Source organism: Ovis aries, chromosome 17 (genome assembly GCF_016772045.2).
Source record: "Ovis aries strain OAR_USU_Benz2616 breed Rambouillet chromosome 17, ARS-UI_Ramb_v3.0, whole genome shotgun sequence".
In the NCBI taxonomy this organism is placed as follows: domain Eukaryota; kingdom Metazoa; phylum Chordata; class Mammalia; order Artiodactyla; family Bovidae; genus Ovis; species Ovis aries.
The window spans coordinates 62,001,508-62,021,887 of record NC_056070.1 but is presented as its reverse complement, the minus strand read 5'-3'; the positions used below and the strand labels follow the sequence as shown (position 1 = coordinate 62,021,887).

The 20,380-nt window shown below is 41.0% G+C and overlaps 1 protein-coding gene across 10 annotated transcripts in view; it reads right to left on the bottom strand.

Moving 5' to 3' along the window:
* Positions 1–20,380, bottom strand: part of HECTD4 (HECT domain E3 ubiquitin protein ligase 4) — a 165,985-nt gene extending 145,605 nt beyond the window's left edge. For 8 of the 10 annotated variants that reach the window (XM_027956603.3, XM_042234681.2, XM_042234682.2 and 5 more), the window contains exon 1: positions 19,958–20,380. In XM_027956603.3, coding sequence (XP_027812404.2) covers positions 19,958–20,134 — 177 coding nt within the window. In that variant the 5' untranslated portion in view covers positions 20,135–20,380. Of the gene's footprint in view, positions 1–19,836 lie in introns of all 10 variants that reach the window. The other 2 variants (XM_060401255.1, XM_060401256.1) reach the window with 1 other exon arrangement.

Here is a 20,380-nt window from a genome sequence, read left to right as displayed (position 1 = left end):
ACATAGAGAACAAACTGGTTCCCACTGGGGAGTGGGAAGTGGAAAGGGGCAACAGGGGATTAGTAGCTACAAACTATTATGTATAAATTAAGCTATAAGAATATATTGTACAGTATGGGGAATATAACCAGTATTTTATAAGTATAAATAGACTATAACCTTTAAAAACTGTGAATCACTACATCATACACCTGTATAAAATACTGCATGTCAACTACACTTCAATGTTTAAAAACAAAAAATAAATTAAAAAAAAAAAGACGTAACCAGGGGACTCCCTTGGTGGTCCAGTGGTTAGGACTCCATGTTTCCAGTACAGGGGGTGTGGGTTCAATCCCTGGTAGGAGAACTAACATCCCACATGCTGCATGGCACAGTCAAGAAATTTTTTAAAATAAATTTAAAGAAAAAAAGAAAATTTGAGCCTTGTCCAAATAAAATTGAAACTGAAAACAAAACATATTTGATCTGCCCTACAGAGCAAATATTTATTCTAACATTTAAATAAGCATAAGATTAAGGATGTTCCAAACAGGATTTTTTTAATGTGTCATTCCACTTCATTTTATGGACAAAGATTTATCCTATTATGTTATGTGTATGGTATTACATGGAGGTAGATGGTACTGCCAAAGAAAGAGCAATCCTTTAAGGTTTCTCAACATTCAAATAACTTTTTCAATTTGCCAAAATGAAATCTCATAAATCCAAGGGATTCATTTTTAAGGATTCTTGGTTATAAACAGAATTTTTAAAGGGGTGACATTTGAGGAGAATCACCTGACTTAGTCATTGACCTTTCTTTATCCTTAAATAGGGAGAAGCAATTTCAAGATCTTGAGTAATATGAAAAATGTCCCTCAAACCTGTAAACCAGGATAAGCTAACAACCTCTGATACTCTATACTTACTATAAGCTCAACTACAATTTAATTTAATTAAAAATCAGGACAAGACTAATTTCAAAATATAGTCAAGGATTGCTAAAAATAAATATAAAGGCTATCATATGTGGCATTCAATTGCTTCAAAATGGGAATGCCAAATAATATTACAACTGTATACTTTCCAAAAGCTGAATGAGGTGAGAAAACTGACAAAAGCCCCAGTGCTTCTCACTACATCTTCTCCTTTTATCCAAGAAGATAATATATGCATACTGCCGTGACGTATTCAAATATTTATGGATATGGCTTGCTACCAAAAAGTTTAAGTTCCTTCAACCTTGCTGAGCTGAGGGTTTAGCAGCACATTAAACATTATAAAGGAACTCCAAGAATCAGTGCAATTATGTATCACAGTTCTACCCTGTATAAATCTCTCTTCAAAGCACAGGCTAAACTTAAATAGGAAAAAAAACCCGAGTTACTTGTATGTGAAAACAAGCAATGTCAACTTTAATCACCTCATTTCTATAAAGTAATGTTTCATTTATCTACTACTCAGATCTCTAGCATCCTTACCCAAAATAAATGCAAACTTTTACAAAACAAGGAAGCATTTGATTTTTTGAGAGCCTGCTGCTGCTGCTACTGCTACGTCACTTCAGTCATGTCCGACTCTGTGTTACCCCAGAAACGGCAGCCCACCAGGCTCCCCAGTCCCTGGGATTCTCCTTTGAGAGCCTACTGTATGCCAAACATTATGTTAGATAATTCTATATCAGTTGCTTCTCAAACTATCTTGGGTGATCGCTGGATCGGAAAGATCCTCTAGAGAAAGAAACGGCAACCTGCTCCAGTATTTTTGCCTGAAAAGTCCCAAGGACAGAGGAGTCTGGTGGGCCACAGTCCAAAGGGTCCCAAAGGGTCGGACATGATTGAGCACACGTGATGAAAGTTTTGTAACAAAAAGTGAACAAAAGTGAACAAAAAGTGAAAAAAGGCACAAAATGCAAGTCCCAAGTTTTATTGCTACAGATATAAAACTAGTCTAGCAATCTGCTATGAAGTTTCTGAATGTTGACTTTCAGTTTCTGTACTTACCTTGTTGTTACAGGAAATATGCAACCATTTAATTTTTCAAAGTAATTTTCAAAAGTCTCCAAACTCTTAGTAATGATCACAACAGGCTAAAGGAACTCAGTGTCTTCTGAAAAAAGAAAGCTAGATTAAATGATCTCAAGATCCTCTTCAGCCCCACACATCCTATGATTCTGAATGCTGAAGATGTGACATGACCAGCAAATAAAACCCTCACTACCTAAAGACAGCCAATTCTGTCGCAGCAATGGAGCGACTAAATGAGGAAAGGCAGTAAAGCAGGGCACTCAAAGCTGGAGCTCTGGAACAGCCCAGAGGGATGGAGTGGGGAGGGAAGTAGGAAGGGGGTTCAGGATGGGGGGACACACGTGCACCCGTGGCTGAGTCATGTCAATGTATAACAAAAACCACCACAATATGTAAAGTAATTACCCTCCAATCAAAATAAATTCATTTAAAAAACGAGGAAAGGCAATAAACAGGGAGGAAGAGTAAGCTCAGAAAAAAGGAATAAGAATTTACTGGGAGGCAGATACTGACAGTGAGCTGCAGCTGAGTAAGGATAAACACCAACCACAACAGCATTTATCTGGGAGAATTTGGATGGGGTGGGGGCAGAGTGCAACTCTCCTACAAATTAGTTCCTAAAAATTGGACATTGCAAAAATTAAATCTAAGTCATGAAAAAATAAGCTTAAAATATAACCAAGAAATGGAAGTTTGGACAGGTGACAGAATGTTGGCTAGATGTGTGGGTTAATGCCAAAGCCTATTGGCTTAACCACTGGGCTCAACTTTTGTGTCTTCACATCCCCTGAAGACTTCTATATTTAGAAGTCCCAGATCTGTCACTGACTCAGTATACCACCATTCTTTAAATCCCAGAGGGTACCATATTCTGCATAGCCCCATATATTAACATGCCTTCTAAAAACAACAGGCAAGAAAAGAGCCATACAACACAGTACTTGATATACATTTAAAAACCCGTCCTGCGCAAGATATACAGTTGCTTATCATGTAGGTGCCTGTCTGACTTCTGTAGCAGGCAGGGAGACATTTTAGCACCAAACAGAAATACTTAGAGGAAGATGAATCTGTAGACCAGAATTTGGGAGAACTGTTCTAGTTCTGGGTAACGCTATATGTCCCAATTATGTGGAATTACCACACAGTCCTGCAACAAGAGAACCTCTGAACCAGGAAATTCTCTGTCTCCTTTGCCATGCATGGCACTCAAAGCAGAGGTTTCTATCTCGGATCTCTAGAACTGTGTTACACATTTGGCTGATTGTATCTGTTTGAAAGATTCATTGTTTAAGTTGTTTCAAAGTTTTTCCCACTGGTCTGCTATCAGAGCTAAAGCTGCCCTTAGTAATACGGCTATCTTTGTTTTCTAATATGTTTAAGTTTCTAAGTTTTTCATACTGTAATATTCATAAAAGTACCACCTCTATCTCCCTTGTGGATTGCTGCCTTGTAGAAGCTAATTTCATCCAGAGGGAAGAGCAAAGGTTCTGAAGAAGGGACCCACCAGCCTGACCTCGAGGAACACCAGGAGGCCCAGGTGGCTGCAGGGAAGTGAAGGAAAAGAGGGGGAGCATAGTGGGAGCAGAAGTCCCAAGGAATCTGCTAGGCACTGGCTTGTATGTGTATTAAATACCTCTGTGGGCACCACTGGCTCCTGCCAGGGAAGAGAGGCTAGGAAGGAGACTTTCCCCTGAACTACCTTTTGGCTAAGTCACTTCAGTCGTGTCCAACTCTGTGCAACCCCATAGATGGCAGCCCACCAGGCTCCGCCGTCCCTGGATTCTCCAGGCAAGAATACTAGAGTGGGTTGCCATTTCCTTCTCCAATGCATGAAAGTGAAAAGTGAAAGTGAAGTCGCTCAGTCGTGTCCAACTCTTAGTGACCCCATGGACTGCAGCCTACCAGGCTCCTCCGTCCATGGGATTTTCCAGGCAAGAGTACTGGAGTGGGGTGCCATTGCCTTCTCTGAGCTCCCTTTTGAACCCTAATAATTTTAAACCATGTGTTGCTTCCCTAAAATTTTTAATAAAGCACCTCATGAAGTCACAGACTTCACATGTAATTTATATATTACATAATCAAAAACATGAACCTGACTATGCATATAAAAACACACAAGGAAACAATCCTATTAATTGATACAGTTACAGCATAGTTCTGAAGCCTCTCATTCTGACTTATGGTAAATAAATGTAGATGGTCATATATCTGTGTTGAAGCATACTTAAAACAGAAGAATCTCACTATTTATAAAAATCATTTCCCTAATCTTAAAAACCTTTTCAACAGAATTGGCTAAATATCCAACAATTGAGGAATGGGTACATAAATCATTGAATATCCATATAATGAAATGCCATGCAGACTGTAATATCTATGCAGGTATTAAAAATTATATTCTCAACAATACCGGAAGTTTTAGAGAAATGCCCCCCAAATAACATCAATGTTAAGTGACAAAAGCAAGATACAAAATGCATATAAAATGAACCTGATTTCTTAAAAAATCTCTGAAGTGTACATGCATAGAAAAAATTCTGAAGGGAAACACATGAAATTATAAATTAATCTCATCTCTAGGGCAATATTATTTTCTTCTTTACACTTTTTTTAATATCTTACAAGTTTTCTAAAATTATAATATTTTAATTTTTTTAATTGTAAGCATTTTATAATATTTTAAATAAAGTATGATTAGTAGCCTTATTATGCTAACTAGAGACTAAATCCTGTACGATAACTTTTTTGACAGTTCAGTCCTCAAGGCACCACTGCCACTCAATAAAAGCTGATAAGTGGTCACAGTTGAATGAAAAGCCTGAAAAATAAACAAAGCCTCTATGTGGAAATGTTCAAAATAAACACAATAATGCTCAAGATCACTACCTAACCACAGAACAACTAAGTTAAATGAAAATTCATTCAAATTCATTGAGTTTTAGAATTATGAGCAAAGCATTTTTAATTAACTCCCTTTAATCTAGTTGTTTTCAGAAATCTCTTGTGAAATGAAAGTCGCTCAGCATGTCCAACTCTTTGCAACCCCATGGACTATACAGTCCATGGAATTCTCCAGGCCAGAATACTGGAGTGGGTGGCCTTTCCCTTTTCCAGGGGATCTTCCCAACCCAGAGATTGAACCTAGGTCTCCCGCATTGCAGGTGGATTTTTTACCAGCTGAGCCACAAAGGAAGGCCAAAAATACTGGAGTGGGTAGCCTTTCCCTTCTCCAGGGGATCTTCCTGACCCAGGAATCAAGCTGGGATCTCCTGCACTGCAGGTGGATTCTTTACCAACTGAGCTATCAGGGATATCAGGGAAGCTGATAGCAGGGAAGAGATTCAGAAACCTCTTGGGAATGCATTATTTCTATGAAAAACAGCACCGTACTCTACACAAAACGAAAGATGTTAACCATCATATTATACATATTCCAGCATTACCAACATGTATTACAACTGCTGGAATGTGTTCAATCTTCTTATCTAAAATGCAAAGCACAACCACAATTAAAATTCCTTAAGTCTCACCTGAACTATTACTTCAGTTCATCAAAAATAACTACCTATTCTTATCTTATTCTCTATTAATGAATTTTTCCTTACCTGTGTCCTCAACTCGTGATGGTGGTAGTGGTTTAGTTGCTAAATTGTGTCCAACTCCGGCAACCCCATGGACTATGGCCCTCCAGGCTCCTCTCTCCATGGGATTTCCCAAGCAACAGTACTGGAATGGGTTGCCATTTCCTTCTCCAGGGGATCTTCCTGACTCCAGGACTGAACCTAGGTCTCCTGCATTGCAGGTGGTCTCCTACATTGCAGGCAGAGTCTTTACAACTGAGCCACCTTCATTAAATCACACTTTTTCACACATTTCAAATGCACCTTTTAAAATTCAGTTCAATCAATATCCAATTTTGGAGCTGCTGCTATATTAGCAGGTACTTGATGTACAATATGAAATGGCTGTTCTCAAAGAGCTTATAGTAAGATAACTTTTACATAAAGCAGTGCTACAGAGATACAGAAGAGCGTGTGACTACCTCTAACCATAGGCATCATGAAAATTTCATGGACAAGTAGCATTTGATCTGCCCCTTGAAGAATAAAGAGTAGGGTGTCAAAGGTGAAGATGGGGTACCCCAGGGCAATGGAACCACATGACCCAAGACTGTAGGAGTAAATGTGGTCAATTTATAAAATATGGGGGAAGGCAGGGCAAGTATTAACGATACAAGACTGGAAAGCTAGATGGAGCCAAGACATAGCTATGTTGAATTATTATTTTATTTTGTAGGAAATGGGAAGCTGCTGAAGACTTGAGCAAGGAGGTAACATAACTGTGCTTTAGGAAGATTACTCTGGCAGCCTGCGTAAGCTGTGCTATGTAGTTATTATTTAAAATAGCTGCCATTAACTCCTGTCTCAGAGACAATAGGTTATTAAGATCAAGTGCTACCTAAAGCACAGTTTTAGTGGAAAATCGCTCAAGAAATGAAACAGAGTCCTGCTGCTGCTGCTGCTGCTGCTAAGTCGCTTCAGTCGTGTCCGACTCTGTGAGACCCCATAGACGGTCTCCTACCAGGCTCCTCTGTCCCTGGGATTCTCCAGGTAAGAACACTGGAATGGGTTGCCATTTCCTTCTCCAGTGCATGAAAGTGAAAAGTGAAAGGGAAGTCGCTCAGTCGTGTCTGACTCTTAGCGACCCCATGGACTGCAGTCTACCAGGCTCCTCCATCCATGGGATTTTCCAGGCAAGAGTACTGGAGTGGGGTGCCATTGCCTTCTCCGAACTAATTATATTACCTTGGACAAATCATTTCACTTCTCTTAGTCTTTTTTCCTAAAATAATAAATATCTCCTCTACTGTCTCATGAAGCCACTGAAAGGATGAAATGAAAATAGTATGTACGGAAGCCCCCGGAAGGCTTGCTGGCCATAAGGTCTCTGTCACAAACACTCAGTTCTTCCTTGTAGCATGAAGGCAGATACTACGTAGAGTAACCATAAAAGAAACCACAATCACATAACTGTACTCTACAGAGATGAAAATAAATGATTTTTAAGCTTAAAAAAATAATGTTCTCCTGGGATACCAACAGTTACTGGTTGAGGCCATTTGTTTAAAATGGTTCATTATTAGCAGTATAAGATACCAATATAAAGTATGTTGATTAATTTTTATTTCCATAGTTTCTGTTGACCAACATTCTCCCCCGATAAGGGGGAAAAAACCCAAAATATTTGGTTAACAAAAAATTGTTCTATTTCAAAAGAACTGCTTGTCATTTTTTAGCAAGTATTCAATTTTCTTTTTAAAAAAAGTTTCCTTTTTCAATGGTACCATATTTAGCAAATGGGCAAAAATCAGATCACCCAGGAAAATTATTATAGCTAAAAGCTTACAATTAGTAGGTAATGGAAAAAACTAGGAGATTAACATTTGAAACCACAGAAAACATTAAGGATTTTCCAACATGTGGTCACTTTTATTTCAAACAATTGCAAACTATGCTGGTCTTCAATAAACTGTGACCAAAAAAGGAGAGATGCTGGCAGAAAGAGAGTCTATCTCTGGATGGCTTTTAACCCTCACATGTTTGGTGATGCCGACAACCCTTCTCAGGTAACATTTTTAAATGCATAAAACAAAACACATGGAATTATAAAAAACCAATTACAGTATACTAAAATACAGTTACCAAAATACTTTAAGAAATAAACCTGTGATATCAGAAACTTCATTATTAGTTCATACATTGGAATAACAAGATCTAACACTTGCCATAATTTCCAAGTGGTGGTGAGGCAAGCATAAACAATACTTCAAGATATGTTCAACAACCATAACAGCAATATGATCTGGAAATATTCACGATTTCTACGGACTTCCTTGGTGCCTCAGTGGTAAAGAATCTGCCTGCCAGTGCAGGAGACTCAGGTTCGATCCCTGGATTGGGAAGGTCCCCTGGAGAAGAAAATGGCAACCCACTCCAGTATTCTTGCCTGGAGAATTCCATGGACAGAGGAGCCTGGCAGGGTCACAGAGTCAGACACGACTGAGTGACTAAACAACAACCGGTTACAAGGTCACAGGTACTGCCAATACTAGGGTTTGTTGACTCCATTCATAACCGAAGGAAATGCTGGGGAAGTGGGTGGGAGGGAGGTTTCAGAGGAAGGCGATATATATATATATACACACATATATATGTACATATATAGTTATGACTGGTTCACATTGTTGTACGGCAAAAACCAACACAGCATTGTAGAGCAATTATCCTCCAATTAAAAATTAAATTTAAAAAAGAAGGAAATGCTGAGTTCTAGCTAAAGGTATGAGTAAATAAAGATATAATTTTCCCCATACAAGTTCATGGGACTCTCCCCGTCCCCCATCGAATTCTATTCATGTTCAGAATCCCTTTCCCCTGAGGGAAAGCAAACTTTTATTATAAGCTCATCAAAAAAGAGAAAAAAAACTTCCTTCAAAGTTCCCCAAATGTATATTTACCTTTCTACCACATATTTTGCTCCTTTTCAGATTAAATAAACCAGTAGTTGTCTTTCAGCCACACCACCACTGGATAATCAGGAAAGAATTCATATCAAGAACTGAAAAAGGTAATTACTCTATTAGAGGCCATTGTTTTGATAAAAACATGCTGACACAGATTCTCCTTTAACATTCTTAATGATTTATCTCACAAGTAAGAAAAGCAAATATATCTAAAGATAGGAGGTCCAGATTTTCTAATCTGTCCTATAAATAGCTATACCTTTTATATTAGACTTCGTTCATTTGAAATCAGTCATGCAAACTACAGAGCTCAAAGAAAATATAGAAAACCCAGAAAAGGTCCATTACAAATACAAGTTGAAAGTTCATATTGATATTTTGTTGGTATAAAACCACCACTTGAACCATGAATCTGTGGTTATTAGGGTTGCTAAACCTACAATTTGCATAAAATACCCTGCAAGTACCATATCTCTTTATTGTTAATCTAAAATTGCTACACACTGTGCTCTGACCTAATAATTCAGTCAACTGCAGGTTTCAGTAGAAACACCAGGGATTCAAGTGTGTCCACTTGAAAGTGTCCCATCATGGAACATTAATTAATTATTCTACAATTGCGCTTTACTAGCACTTCATAAACTCAAAGCTCCACACAAATATTCAACATTACTGGGAGAGGAATCATATAGCACTATATTAAATAAAAATCTCCTTCAATTATAACTGCTAATAACAATGGGTTGCAGAAACACACTTTGTTGTTGTTGCTGCTTTTCCTTTTTTAATTTTATTTTTTATTGAAGTATAGTTGATTGAAACATAATTTTAAGTTACCACAAATTAGCAATTTACCAAATTTTGTCGATAACACTCAAAAAAAAAAAAGAAAATTATACTCCAAACATAAGAAATTTTTTGGATTTACAATAATATATATAAATGTGAATTTAAGAAGAAACTACTAAAAAGTGAGTTAATGTGGCTATTTCTGGATAGTGCAATCAAAGCATATTTCTTTTCTCTCTTATACCTTTAGAACTCCCTCTAAGCAATCAAAGGATATTCTTTTCTCTCTTACATCTTTAGAACTCCCTCCAATTTCTATGACATCCATGTATTCTTTATAATCAAAAAAGTTTTGATAGCATAAAAATATAATGAACTTACTATCAATTATTTTCCATACAGGTTAAAAAAAGAGAATTACTCCTTATATTGGCATGTACGAGAGAAAAATTTAAGACGATCTGAGTCCAGACAGTCTGCCTAACAGCTACTACGCACTCTGCACTCACTGGGGGCCGCTGCATCTCCTCCCAGGGTGGGCAGCTCCCTGCCTCTGCTGACCTCTGGCAGCATCCCCAGACCACCAGAATACACAGCTGGTGCTCTCACCTGCCCATATATGGACATAGTCTGTATTCACTGGATTACTGACTAACATGAGCACATGCCAGGAGCTGAAGGCAATCAAGCCACCAGAGTTCTCTGAAGTGAAGTGATAACAGCTAGGCACCCTCACAGAAAATTCAGGCTTCTTTCTGCTGACTAGGATTTGGCACGCATGTGCAGGTACCCAGTTACATCTATTGGACTCATCTTTGGGAGCAAAAGCCACTGGCTTAAGCAAATGATAAATTTAAGCAAATCTACACGTTCTACGAGGGTGTGAGGAAAAGAGGCCTATCAAAAGCCCTGTTCTTTGGGTGCATGAACTGGGATAGCCACTCTGGAGAGCAACTTGGTAGTATCTATTCTAATTTAAAATGGTCACCTGTGACTCAGCAATTCTACTTCTCAGAAACTGCTCTAGAGAAATACTCCTACATGCGCACAAACAGGCATACAAGGATGTCCGCTGAAGGATCATTTCCGTATGTTTGTTTACATATTTACTTGGCTGCACCATGTCTCAGTCGCGGCACTCAGGATCAGCATATGGGATTTAGTTCCCTGACCAGGGACCGAACCCAGATCCCCTAAACTGGGAGTGTGGAGTTTTAGCCACTAGACCACCAGGGAAGTCCCTGAAGGACTGTTTTAAAGAGAGAAAAACTGAATTCAAACAAACAAAAAATACTCATTGTGGGAAGCCAAATAATGAACCGCCCTCAAGATGGACATACCCTAATCCCTCAAACCGGTGAATGTGACCTTAGAGGGCAAAAGGGACTTTGCAGATGGGACTAAATCAAGGACCCCGAGATGGGGAAATTACTCTGGATTATCTGGGTGGGCTCTAAATGTAATCACAAGGGACCTTGTAAAAGGGAAGGAGTCAGTCAGAGCAGAAGGTAGGATGACAGATCAGAGACGAGTGATGCACTTTCAAGTTTCGAGGAAGAAGCCACAAGCCAAGGAATACTGGTGCCCACTAGAAACTGTGAAAAAGGCCAGGGAATGCATCCTCCCCTAGAACCTCTAAAAGGAAGCAGATCTGTCAACACCTGACTTTAACTCAAGGTGACTCATTTAGGACTTCTGATCTCCAGAAACGTAATAGGTAAGTTTGTGTTGTTTTAAGCCACTAAGTTTGTAACAACGTGTTAGCATAGCAACAGGAAACTAACACACCCGTCAACAGAGGAACTGCTAAAAAAACTATGGTATTTCTGGAGTCTTGTGCAGCACTTAAAAAAATGTGGTAGATCTATATATATGGAGACACAGAAAACCAAAACATTGAGTTGACTTTTTTTTTAAGAAGTGAGTTATACAAAGATATGTCTAGCATCAAATCTTTCATGCAAAAGAGAAAAATAATAAAAAGTGTCATGTATACACACACACACAAACATACACATTCAACAATGGTCTTGAAAAGTATATTAAAAAATTATCATTGTCTTAACTGAGCTGGGGAGTAGACGAAGACAGGATTAGTGATGGTAGTCAAAAGGAACTTCAGTTTCCCCTGCATTTTTTATAAGAATGTATTCATGGGCTCGTTTTTAAAAATATAATGAACACATAAAAATGTTAAAAATGCAGGATCAAAGTAATAGTTATACAATTTCTGCAGGTTTCTCTCCTTTCGAAGTAATTATGCATTCGTCCCATAGTTGATCACCTGCTGTTATTTACATTTGTCTACAACCACTGACTAAACATCTTGAAGAGCAGACTACACTCCTTGTGTTCACCCCACCACCACCATTGTAAAAACAATCCAGAAAGAGGGGCAAAGGGGAGAGACAGCATGGGGTATATGCAGGAACTGACAGTCCCTTTATAGTGATCACCACAGGCACCTTACCAGACTTAGGAAAGAACAGGTGCATGATTCACCCAGCAGCCCTGGTGGTATTTTGTGATAGCCAATATGGAAGTCAAGAAGACAGATAATAATCAGAACTGATTTATTTAGCAAAAGCCTGGGCATACAATTGGAGGAAACCTGAATGAAGACTATTATCTCATCTGCCAGCCAGATTCCAAACAAATTGGGAAGAAAGAATATTCCAAAGGGATCATAAACACACCAAAAAAGCACTATACCCACAATTCACTACCAGAAAAAAAAATGTTGATGGGATAGTTTTGCTTTCATATACAATAGGCAGTTAATTTAATATACATAAAATAACTTAAGCAGCATAGCACCTTCCAAAGAGAATGTACACACTGTAAGTACATATTCACATCCATCCTTATTTAATCCTTACATTAGCCCTATTATTATCTCCCTAGTACAGATGACTAGGCAGTCTAACAATGCTTTTCAAGCCTCGACCCTGGGCTGGAATCAGACAGATCTATTTCAGCCTCAGCATTACTAGTAACTGTATGAGCTTCCTCAAGTGACTTCATTTCTGTGCCATGGCTTCCTTATTCGTAAAATAAATAACAATAATACCTACCTCATAAAGTCTCAGTGAGGATTAAATGAGATAGTGGGTGGGAAGTGCTTAGCACAGAGCCTGGCCTGCAATATGCTGACACTGTCGTCCTCCTGGTGGCAGAGGTGGTGACAGTGATGACAGAGATGTTGCAGTGGAAGAAATCAGGGATGAGCAAAGGTAACTGAACTTGCCCAAGGTCACGCAGCTAGTAAGAGTGCAGAGCTGGAATTTCAATCCCAGTCTGACTCTCTGAATCTCATTTTAACCTCTAGGCAATACTACCTCCCAAGGTCTTCAGGTACTTCATCCTAACTTTGTAGCTAGCCAGCCAGGCCTGAGAATGTTTTTTTTTTTTATTCAAGTATAGCTGATTTACAATGTTGTACTAATTTCTGCTGCACCACAAAGTGACTGAGTGATACACGTATAAACATTCCTTTTTATATTCTTTCACCTGAGAACTTCTGAGACATTTGCTGAACTGAAAGAACTGTACCAAAATTCAGTGACTCTTATTCCAGTGTTCACTAAATACCTGATAATTAATTCTCTTGGTGAACAAAGGTAGTTTATTCATTTACTCATTAACTCTTCCAAATCTAGAATTTGAATTTCTCTAAAAGTACATAAACACTTTCCAAAGATTTCTGACCAAAGGATAAACAGGTGGTAGTATCCTCCTAGGAGAATAGATCAACATTTATGAATTTAAATATCATCTCAAAGATTTTACTTGAGGGTAATATAAGTATTCAAAGCCTTGTCTATTTCAGGTGACCACCTCCAAGCCCAAAATGTTCCTTCCCTTATATGACAGGACAAAACGAAATCAAAGAGCTATTTAGTCTTTTTCACTTTTTGCTGCTGCTGCTGTGTTGCTTCAGTCGTGTCCGACTCTGTGCGACCCCATAGACAGCAGCCCACTAGGCTCCCCCATCCCTGGGATTCTCCAGGCAAGAACACTGGAGTGGGTTGCCATTTCCTCCTTCTCCAATGCATGAAAGTGAAAAGGGAAAGTGAAGTTGCTCAGTCGTGGCCGACTCTTAGCAACCCCATGGACTGCAGCTTACCAGGTTTCTCCGTCCATGGGATTTTCCAGACAAGAGTACTGGAGTGGGGTGCCATTGCCTTATCCGTTTTCACTTCCTAAATAATATCAATAAAGTGTTCTGGGCTTCCATGGGTTTTGTTTTATTGAAGTATAACTGGCATGCAATAAACTACACAAATTTGAAGTGCACAATTTGAAGAGTTTTGACATATGTACACATACAACATGAAATCATCACAATCAAAACAGGGAACATTACTATCAGCCCAAAAATTTCCTCATGGACCTTTGTAGTCCTTTCTCCCAACTCTTCCTGCCTGTCTCCATCCCCAGGCAGCCACTGATCTGCTTTCTGTAACCACAGATTAGTTTACATTTCCTAGAATGTCATATACATCTTACAGTGTGCACTCTTGTAAGACCGGGTTCTTCCACTCAGCATAAATCCATGTTGTCAGTATCAACAGCTCATTCATTTTTATTGCTGAGTAGTAGTCCATTATATGGGTGTACCACATCTGTTTACCTATTCACTTGTTAATGGATGTTTTTATTATTTCCAGTTTTTGGCAATCACAAATAAAGCTGCCCTGAACATACATGTTGAAGTCTTTGAATGGTGTTGGGGGTTGGGAGGGGGGCGGCAATGAAGAAAGGGGTCCTAATAAACAAACACAATGAAAAATGAGAAACACTAAGCAAAATGCTTGGGTTCAAAATTAAACTACAGAGTAAAAAATATCTTGGCTACCTTGGGCAAGTCAGTTATTATCTCTACCAATACCCATATGTATGCTGCTTGTCCTCACTTGGAGTTTGTAAAGTAAAATGTGACAGGAGGCTGAAATCTTTTGCAACTCCCACAAAGAAACTGAGACCCGGGTTCAGTCCCTGGCTTGGGAAGATCCCCTGGAGCAGGAAAAGGCAACCCCCTCCAGTACCCTTGCCTGGAGAATTCCATGAACGGAGGAGCCTGGTAGGCTATAGTCCACAGGGTCGAAATGAATCAGAACTGATGCTTTTTCCTTGAAAATTCCCTTTTGTTTAGAAGGACTAATGTACTATGAAATGTAATGCAAAATATTTTGAGTTCAATAATATTTGAGTTGTCATTTTTGAGCTATTGCTTTTTTATTTCTCTTAAATTTATATTTATTTCAACACTTAAAAATAACTTCCTGCATGCTTTCACTTTTTGCCAACAACATAAAATGAAATACAGATGGCTATTTTCAGGGGCTTCCCTGGTGGCTCCGTGGTAAAGAATTCACCTGCCAGTGCAGGACACGTGAGTTTGATCCCTGGGTTGGGAAGATCCCCTGGAGGAGGGAATGGCACCCCAGGCCAGTATTCTTGCTGGGAAATCCCACAGACAGACAAGCCTGGCAGGCTACAGTCCACGGGGTCCCAAAAGAGTTGGACAGGACTTAGTGACTAAACAACAGCTATTTCAGAAGCCAAGAAAGAGCTCCACTCTGCATCTTTAATTCACTCAGAGTAGATTCAGAGTTCCTATCTACCAGGCCCTACTTGATCTGCGGCTCCCACCTCCATCCAATCATTCATTCTCCTCTCTCCCGTTGCTTCCTGGGCTCAGAGATCCACACTAAGGATGCTAAGGCTGCTTCCCTCTCAGGGACTTGGCTCTCGCTATTCTCTGTCTGGGATGCACTTCCTCTATTAGTTATACGGTACACTCTCACTACGCCAGCCTTTGACTGTGTGGATCACAACAAACTGTGGAAAATTCTTCAAGAGATGGGAATATCAGACCACCTTACTGGCCTCCTCAGAAATTTGTATGCAGGTCAAGAAGCAACAGTTAGAACCAGACATGGAACAGACTGGTTTTGAATTGGGAAAGGAGTACACCAAGACCGTATATTGTCACCCTGTTTATTTAACTTATATGCAAAGTACATCATGTGAAATGCTGGGCTGGATGAAGCACAAGCTGGAATCAAGACTGCCGGGAGAAATATCAATAACCTCAGATATGCAGATGATACCACCCTTATGGCAGAAAGGGAAGAGGAACTAAAGAGCCTCTTGATGAAGGTGAAAGAGGACAGTGAAAAAGCTGGCTTAAAACTCAACATTTAAAAAATGAATATCATGGCATCTGGTCCCCTCACTTCACGGCAAATAGTGGGGAAACAATGGAAACTGTGACAGACTTTATTATCTTGGGCACCAAAATCACTGCAGATGGTGACTGCAGCCATGAAATTAAAAGACACTTGCTCCTTGGAAGAAAATCTATGACCAACCTAGACAGCATATTAAAAAGCAGAGACATTACTTTGCTGTCAAAGGTCCGCCTAGTCAAAGCTATGGTTTTTCCAGTAGTCATGAATGGATGTTGAGAGTTGGACCATAAAGAAAGCTAAGCTCTGAAGAATTGATACTTTTGAACTATGGTGTTGGGGAAGACTCTTGAGAGTCCCTTGGACAGCAAGAACAAACCAGTCAATCCTAAAGGAAATCAACTCTGAATATTCACTGGAAGGACTGATGCTGAAGCTGAAGCTCCAAAACTTTGGCACCTGATGTGAAGAACTGACTTCTTAGCAAAGACCCTGATGTGGGGAAAGATTGAAGGCAGGAGGAGAAGGGGATGACAGAGGATGAGATGATTGGATGGAATCACCGACTCGATGGACACGAGTTTGAGCAAGCTCCGGGAGTTGATGGAGAAGGAAGCTTGCCGTGCTGCAGTCCATGGGGCTGCAAAGAGCCGGACACGACTGAACAATTGAACTAAACTGACACTCACTTCTTTCAGGTCTCAAATGCCATCCCAGCCTTTCGTCTCTTGCCCACTGCATGTGAAATAGAGCCCTCCCCCATCCCCATTATCCCCATCACCCTCCATCCCTCTTACCCAGCTACACTTTTCTCCATAGCACTTATCATTTGACATAATGTATACACGTCTTACGTTTAACAATATTTGTTATTGTCTATATCCCCCACTAAAATAAAAGCTTTTTTAAGAACAAGGATTTTATCTGCCCCCTGCTATGCTCACTTCACAACAGTAGGCTCAGCTTACCTCTGAATTCCACAAACACTTGAATGAATTTGTTGATTAAACACTATTTACTGAAAAATAAACAAACCAACAACAAAAATACCCTTCTGTTTAGAATTCACAGAGAAGAAAAATTTTTTTAATTAAATACCCTGCTACTGCTTAAATTAAAATGCTAAGTTAATGCTGATCTACTTTTCAGGATGGGTTCTTTTTTCAGATTGACATTTAACTTTAAGCTACACTTACAGATGAAAAGAACACTGGAATTTAAAGACAGGAAAGCCAGGGTCTAGTCATTTGCCTTGCCATAACTAGCTATGTTGTTGTTGTTGTTCAGTCGCCCAATAGTATCCGAATCTTTGCAACCCCCTGGACTGCAGCACGCCAGACCTCCCTGTCCCTCACCATCTCCCAAAGTTTGCCCAAGTGCATGTCCATTGCATCCGTGATGCTATCCAGCCATCTCATCCTCTGACCACCCTCCTCTCCTTCTGCCCTCAATCTTTCCCGGCATCAGGGACTAGCTTGCTCCCAGCCAAAACCTTTCCTTATCTCAGATAACTTCTCTCTAAAATGAGGGGAAGGAAATTCCCTGCCTGTGCTCTCACTGCTGAGGGGCCTCGGTTCAATCCCTGGTCAGAGAACTAGGATCCCACAAGTCACACGGTATGTCCAAATTAAATAACATTTTTTAAAAATGAGATTGGTGTTTGATAGAAAACAACAAAATTCTGTAAAGCAATTATCCTTCAATTAAAAATAATTTTTAAAAATGAGATTGGTTTAAAAAAATTTTTTTATAATGAGAGAAACAAATATCTCTAAGGTTCCTCCTAAAATTCTGAGACTCTGTTACAGCTAGTGCAGTCTTATGAAAGTTGCCAATCATAAATCACTTAACTCAGCTTGAATCTCATCTTTCTAATCCAAAACTGAAAGATTCTATATAACTATAAAACCCTGTAAAAATCAGTCATTTTTACCCAGGTGTCCACTAGAAGGTGTGAGCTGGAAGAATATACTACATAGGGGTGGCAGCATTTCAAAAGTTAGGTGTTTTGTTTTGTATTTACCTAGCTGCTCCATGTCTTGGTTGAGGCATGTGGGAGCTAGTTCTCTGACCAAGGACTGAACCTGGGTTCCCTACATTAGGAGTGCAGACCTCTGGCCACTGACTGCCAGAGAAGTCTCCAAAAACTAGTTTTTAAAAAGTTAATGAACCTCTAATCTTCCTCAAAAATAAAAAGAATAAGTCACTAGAAAGGAAATAAAGATATCTGTTTATTACCCTATCTTTAACCAGTTATTGAATTTAAAGTAATTACAAACATGAGCATCATACATACATGATTAGTAGCAGGTATGTTTGAGACCAAATAGAGCTGAGTTAATGTCAGGCTCTCTTTTCCAGTTATGTGATCCTGAGCAAACTGCATACCTGCTCTGCAGTTTATTTGCCTCATCTGTACACGGATACAATATTTACAACTGTTAAAACAGGTAACAATATTTAGCTACCAGGATCCTTTTTTAAAAAAACCAAGATCCCTTTGAGAATTTAATAAATGCTTGACACATATGACATACTTAATCAACATTATTATTAAATAAATAAATGTGAATACACCCACACAAAACACAAATCTAACAAAACATTCTTAGCTGCTTCTTCTGATACTATGTTGCCTGTATCACACATGGAAAGAAATGAAAAAAGTTCTGACCATAGTCAGAAGTGTTTATCACTCATACACATATTGGTTTCTGAGAGGTCAGACAACAAAAAAATGTTTAAGAGTTTAAAAAAAAACTTCCAGGCCAGAGAGGTTCCTTCTTTTAAAATCATTCTTCTGTGGAAATACCTGGCAAATACTCAGTACATTTATACAGTGAACATCTTAGGAAAGCCAACTTCACGTATTTTTAATGGAGCCTACACTTTTTAATCCTAAAAATAAATAAACTACATACATACAAAAATTTTGGATCTGTGAACTTAGTCTTGAGAAACAAAGAGCTTTCCACATTTCACCTACAAGAGAGCCAATTAAATCCAAAGATTCCACCATCATAGCATAATGCCCCTTGAGCTTTCAAGCAGATAAGACACTCAGACACACCTTGCTTTTTATAGGAAAGGCCCAAATGAGACATGATAAACCTCTAATTCCATGTTAGGAATTCCCTATCAATATGCACATGCCTTTTTTTGGTAGCTAGACTGTAAAATAAGTCATTAGGAGTTCACAGTGGAAATGCTGCAACCTCAACCTCGAATCCAGACACAAAAATACAGAGGTCGGTATTCCCATCTCAGACACATCCAAATGTCTCAGCCAACGGGATCCCGTCACTGCCCTTTCCAGAAACACACAGTAATGGGGTTTAATCCGTTTCTATAAATGTTCGTTGTGTTGAAAGCCAAAGCGCCTGCAAAACCGCAAAACACAAAAAGATTCCTCGCATTCCGTTTATAGCCAACAGACAGGCCAGCCTCTCTGCGCCCTACCCCTGACAGTCCTCCTTGCGACAATAAGAATTTCGTGCCACCGGATGCTTCCTACACGTCAAAATGTCATCCCGCAAAGTGGAGGTGGGGAGGGGGCAGTGCCTGGATCAACCGATCCTGCCGGAGCTCCCACCCCGGGGCAAACACGGGAACCAAGTGAAGTCGGTGCAAAGTTCCCATCCATCCAGCATATTTGGTTTCCTTCTGCCCCCAAACCCAGCGGCAAAACTGCTGAGATTTGCTTTTGCACCTGCCATGGCTGCTAAGCCTGGGCTTCTCCTTGACCCCCGAGATCATAGATAAGGCCTTGCGGCCTAAAACGTTCATGACCCTTGCGGAGAGCGCATTGAGGACCGCCGCAGCATCCCCCTTCGCTGTCCACACAGCCAGCTTGCTTCCCTGACAAAGGCCCCGTGCCAATCCCCGGCACGACACACAGTAGTTGCTGGAATGCCCATCACCGACTGGCAGCTGCCACTACCTTCTCCCGAGAAAAATAAACAACACACACGCGCACACACACACACACACACACACACACACACACAGCACTGGGGTATAACAACACGGCGGGAGATGTAAAGCATTAAAATTAAAAAGACCCCAAAGCTAAGCAGCCTGGGTGTGCCCTGGAAGTGCGTCCGAGGGGCCCGTGGGGGAGGGGAGATAGGGCCCGGGAGGCGGCGGCTCCTCTGGGGCGTGAAGGCCGGGCCGGGTGATGGTCTAATAAAATGCTGGGAGTCGGAAGGTTCAAAATGAAACCACAAATGAAATCCCCGGCGGGCCTGAGGCCCCGGGTGGTCTGCAGACCAGCGGCGCGGCCCGCACCTGCCTGCCCAGCGCCCACCCACACACACACCTGCCAGGGCAGCCTTCTGGGGCCCTCGGGGTCCGGGGTGAAGCAGAAAGAAGGCCCGACCCCAGGGTGCGGGCCGGGTGGGCTAATCTGATGGCGGAGGCCAGGGGGCAGCCTCGCTCACCTCTAGGTCAGTGTCGGCGGCCTCCGGGGCCCCGAGGATCTCGCTGGGCAGCTCGGCCAGGTCGGTGACCCGGATCAGCCCGTCGTGCAGGAAGATGGTCTCCTCCTTCACCGAGAGCCACTGCGCCGAGTCCGCGGCCGCAGCCGCCGCAGCCGCCGCGGCCGCCGACGAGCCCATGGCCCCAGCTGAGGGGTTGGCTGTGAGGAGCAGCCGCTCGGCTCGGCGAGATGCGAGCAGGAGCCGCCGAGTTCACCAGTCCATGGCAGCAGCCGCCGCGCCCGCCTGCAGCGCCCCACTCGCCGCCTCGCGCGTGCAGCTCCGCCCTAGGAGGTCCGAGCTGCCATCCTCCCACCCCTGGCCCCGGAGACCCCGGCCCCGCCGCCACCGCCGCTGCCGCCGCCCTGAGGAACAGGATCCGCCTCT